This window comes from Propithecus coquereli, unplaced genomic scaffold (assembly GCF_000956105.1).
Source record: "Propithecus coquereli isolate 6110/MARCELLA unplaced genomic scaffold, Pcoq_1.0 Scaffold3, whole genome shotgun sequence".
Lineage (NCBI taxonomy): Eukaryota > Metazoa > Chordata > Mammalia > Primates > Indriidae > Propithecus > Propithecus coquereli.
The window spans coordinates 12527845-12532371 of record NW_012148618.1 but is presented as its reverse complement, the minus strand read 5'-3'; the positions used below and the strand labels follow the sequence as shown (position 1 = coordinate 12532371).

General features: G+C 40.0%; 1 protein-coding gene across 4 annotated transcripts in view; it reads left to right on the top strand.

Moving 5' to 3' along the window:
* NDUFAF1 (NADH dehydrogenase (ubiquinone) complex I, assembly factor 1) overlaps positions 1–3497 on the top strand; it is a 22412-nt gene extending 18915 nt beyond the window's left edge. For 3 of the 4 annotated variants that reach the window (XM_012649178.1, XM_012649179.1, XM_012649180.1), the window contains exons 4-5: positions 2104–2178; positions 3255–3497. In XM_012649178.1, the coding sequence (XP_012504632.1) occupies positions 2104–2178; positions 3255–3404 (225 nt within the window). In that variant the 3' untranslated portion in view covers positions 3405–3497. The remainder of the gene's footprint in view (positions 1–2103; positions 2179–3254) is intronic. The other variant, XM_012649181.1, reaches the window with a different exon arrangement.
* The last annotated feature ends 1030 nt before the right edge of the window (positions 3498–4527 follow it).

The window sequence follows — 4527 nt, the reverse complement described above, 5'->3', positions numbered from 1 at the left end:
TTTTTTTTTTTTTTTTTGATTCATCTTAAAGGAAGTTGCTGACATCAGTACATTTCATCTCTAAACATTTTAGCATGCATACCATTAGACTTCAGTATTTATTTACAGTTTTTTAGGCCTTTTTTAAAAAAAACCTAAATGAGCTTATACTGTCTCGCTGTGTCACTCAGGCTGGAGTGCAGTGGCATGATCCTAGCTCACTGCAACCTCAAACTCCTGGGCTCAAGTGATGTTCCTGCCTTAGTCTCCCAAGTAGCTGGGACTACAGGCGTGAGTCACCATGCTGGCTAATTTTCAAATTATTTTTTTATTTTTTATAGTGACAAGGTCTTGCTATGTTGTCCAGCCTGGTCTTGAACTCCTGGCCTCAAGTGATCCTCCCGCCTTGACCTCCCAAAGTGTTGGGATTACAGGCGTGAGCCACCACGTGCAGCCTATATCTTATTTTTTTACTAATAATATATCACAGAGATTTTCTCTTTGCATCCTGTATCCTATTTCATCCTACTTCATTTTAAAAATAGCTGCATATTCAGTTGTACAGATGTACCATAATTTATCTGTTACCTTATTTTTTCATTTGACATTTTTTACTATTAGAAAAAGCTGTATCTTTATGTATTTTTCAGAGATTATTTGTAACATAAATTCCTAAACGTGAAATTGGTATGGCATTTCAAATTTTCCTAGATATTGCTGTATTAGTTTTCTATTGCTACGTAACAAATTGCCACAAATTCAGCAGCTTAAAACAACATTTGTTAGTTCACAGATCTGGAGGTTGTAAGTTGGGACACAGTGTGACTGAGTTCCATGCTCAGGTGCTTATAAGGCTGAAATCAAGGAGTCAGCTGGGCTGCATTCTTTTCTGGAGTTTCTGGGGAAGAATCCACTTCCCAGCTCATGCTGGTTGTCAGCCAAATTCAGTTTCTTATGATTGTAGAACTTTGTGTGAGTCTTTGCTTCCTTGCTGGCTGTCAACCAGTGGCTACTCTCAGTTCCTAGAAGCTGCCTGCATTCCTTATTATGTACATCCCTCCATCTTCAAAGCCAACAATGGAGAATTTCCTTCCCATTGAATCCGTCTCATGAAATCTCTTTCACTAGTCCCTTTTATGGGCTCAAGTGATTGTCAGGCCTACAGAAGATAATCTCCCTTTATTTTTAAGGTCAACTAATTTGGAATCTTAATTACATTGGCACAGTCCCTTCACAGCACCACTGAGATTAGTGTTTGATTGAATACCTGGAAGTAGATGTATATTTACCTGGGGTGGAAGTCTTGGGGGCAATCTTAGAATTCTACCTCCCACAATTGTCAGCTGCCCTCTAAAAGAGTTGTGCTAATTTACACTCCTACTAACAGTATATATGTGTGCTTGTTTCTCACCATCCCCATTTTTCTATTTGGTTGTTTAATCTTTTTCTTAGTTGTTTGATTTTTTTATTTTAGAGTCAGGGTCTTGCTATGTTGCCCAGGCAAGACTCAAACTCCTGGACTCAAGCCCTCTCAAGTAGCTGGGATTACAGGCAGGCAGCATCGTGCCCTGGCTTTTTAGTTATTTGTAAAAGGTCTGTTTAGGATACTAGTCTCTTGACCATAAATATTACAAATATTTTTTTCCCTAGTTTACCCTTTGTCTTTTGCTCTCTTAGTTTTATCTTTGATCCAAGTGGTAGCCTGTTATAACTGCAGATATTGACCAGAATGGTGGCTCATGCCTGTAATTCCAGCACTTTGGGAGGCTGAGGCAGGAGGATTGCTTGAGACCAGGAGTTCAAGACCAGGCTGGGCAACATAGCAAGCCCCCATCTCTACAAGAAAAATAAAATTAGCTGGATGTGGTGACATGTGCCTGTAGTCTTAACTACTTGGGAGGCTGAGGCAGGAGGAGCCCAGGAGTTCAAGGATGCAGTGAGCTATGATTGCACCATTGCACTCCAGCCTAGGCACCAGTGTGAGACCCTGTCTCTAAAACACAAACAAACAAAAAAAACAATGCTGCATATATTAAATAATTTTAGAATTAAATTTAAATGACTATTCTTTTATCATTGTATTACTTACATTTCAGCTATGAAGTAAATGGTTTCTTTTTTCAGATTCCTTTTTCCAAATTTTTCTTCTCCAATCAAGGAAGAATCCGGGATGTTCAGTCTCAGCTTCTGCTTGACAAGGTAACATTTTCCTGTACTTCTCACTCAGAACAGTATCATCTTTAGTGAAACAGAACTCCTATGAGTCTGAGTCTATGCTGGAAGGCTAACAGATGAAAAATGAAAATTCTGGCTGGGTACGATGGCTTATGCCTATAATCCTAGCACTTGGGGAGGCTGAGGTGGGTAGATCGCTTTAGGCCAGGAGATTGAGATTAGCCTGGGCAACAAAGCGAGAGACCCCATCTCTCCAAAAAACAAAAAAAAGAAAGAAAGGAAAATTAGCCAGGTGTGGTGGTGCGCACTTGTAGTCTCAGCTACTCAGGAAGCTAGCTGAGCCAGAAGGATTGCTTGAGCCCAGGAGTTTGAGGTTGCTGTGAGCTAGGCTGACGCCATGGCACTCACTCTAGCCTGGGCAACAAAGCGAGAGACCCCATCTCTCCAAAAAACAAAAAAAAGAAAGAAAGGAAAATTAGCCAGGTGTGGTGGTGCGCACTTGTAGTCTCAGCTACTCAGGAAGCTAGCTGAGCCAGAAGGATTGCTTGAGCCCAGGAGTTTGAGGTTGCATTGAGCTATGATGACACCACTGCACTCTAGCCCAGGCAACAGAGTGAGACCCTGTCTCAAAAAAAAAAAAAAGGAAAAGGAAAGAAAAATGAAAATCCTACTCAGAGCCACTGGCCACTGCTGTTATACCAAGACATGCTGACTCAGACCTATCTTGTGAGCTAAACCCCCCATCTTGGAGGATTTTCATATGACCATTTTTTTTTAGCATGCTTACATTTTATTTTAGCTTTAAAATAAGAGTTCAGGAGAGCTTCAAGGAACCTCCATTAGGCATCCATGTTGTCCCTACTGGTCATAAGTGGCACCACTTGAAGGGGTGGACAGGAAGTAGAATGTGAAAAGAAAAGCAGTCTTGTACTTCCTCTTATAATTTGCTACAGCATATGAGAACTACTGTATATTTGCTAAGGGCTAATAGCATAAAGACACAGTTTTTGTAATCACCTCATGGGATTTTAAAAGTCCAGGAATAACATCAGTATATCAGTGTATGAGATTTTAATGAATTTCTCTTATTTTAAATTTAGATCTCTTCCATAGGATTTACCTTGGCCGATAAAGTGGATGGTCCATTCTTCTTGGAAATTGATTTTATTGGAGTGTTTACTGATCCAGCGCACACAGAAGAATTTGCCTATGAAAATTCTCCAGAGATTAGCCCAAGACTTTTCAAATAAAGATCATGTGTAGTTTTGCATTACTAAACTAAGGGTAGTAGATCTGCAGTGATACTGACAAAATAAAATATTTCTTTAATGGCATCCAACCAATGGCTGGTATGAAACCCTAACACAAATCTAAATGCTATTGCTAAGAGGGCCCAGATAAGGGGAACACAGCATGAAACCAGGTTCTGAGCTATGCTTTAGTTCATGGAGTGCAAGTACTGATGCAGAGGAACTGTGTAAATAACTTAACTGTTCTTGGTCAGAATGGTTCCTATTAGGAACATTTCCTACATGAGTAGACAGTTTCCAAAGCAAAGAGTCTCTGAGATAACTGTTGATGGCCTTCTACCATTCTGTTCCTTTCAGGTTTCTTCTATTTTCCAGCCTGTCTTTGAGGAAAGGAGACTGCTAAAGAATAGATGCCATAGAAGTTGCTGGGAAGTGAGATACCTGCTTACAGAGTTTGTCCTCCAAAGATGCATAATCCTTGCTAGTTCTTACTATATAGTGACTTCTAATGTAACCACTGGAGGAACTAAAAGGATTAGACTACTTACTATGCCCAAAGCTTCCCCAGTCATTTTAAGTATTTAGAGATTGGATATGCCAAAAATAAGACCCTGATTAACACAGTTTAAATTGATTAGTTCTTGTCAGCCTCGAGAGAAGGGGAGGTAGGAAACAATAATATAGCTGGAGTACCCTGAGCCAGGTTTGCAAAGAAACAAGAGCTACACAAAGCTAACAGCTTTTTCAACATCTTGGTCTAAAGTCCATTGTGTACATTTGTATGAAATTATCTTTTTTAACAGCTTTACTGAGGTATACTTTATATAACAAAATTTGTCTGTTTTAAGTATACAGCTCAATGATTGTTTTAAATTTTTTTTTTTTGAGACAGAGTGTCACTCTGTTGCCCGGGCTAGAGTGCCGTGCCGTCAGCCTAGCTCACATCTACCTCAAACTCCTGGGCTCAAGTGATCCTCCTGCCTCAGCCTCCCAAGTAGCTGGGACTACAGGTATGTGCCACCACGCCCGGGTAATTTTTTCTATATATTTTTAGTTGTCCAGCTAATTTCTTTCTATTTTTAGTAGAGACAGGGTCTCGCTCTTGCTCAGCTGGTCTTGAACT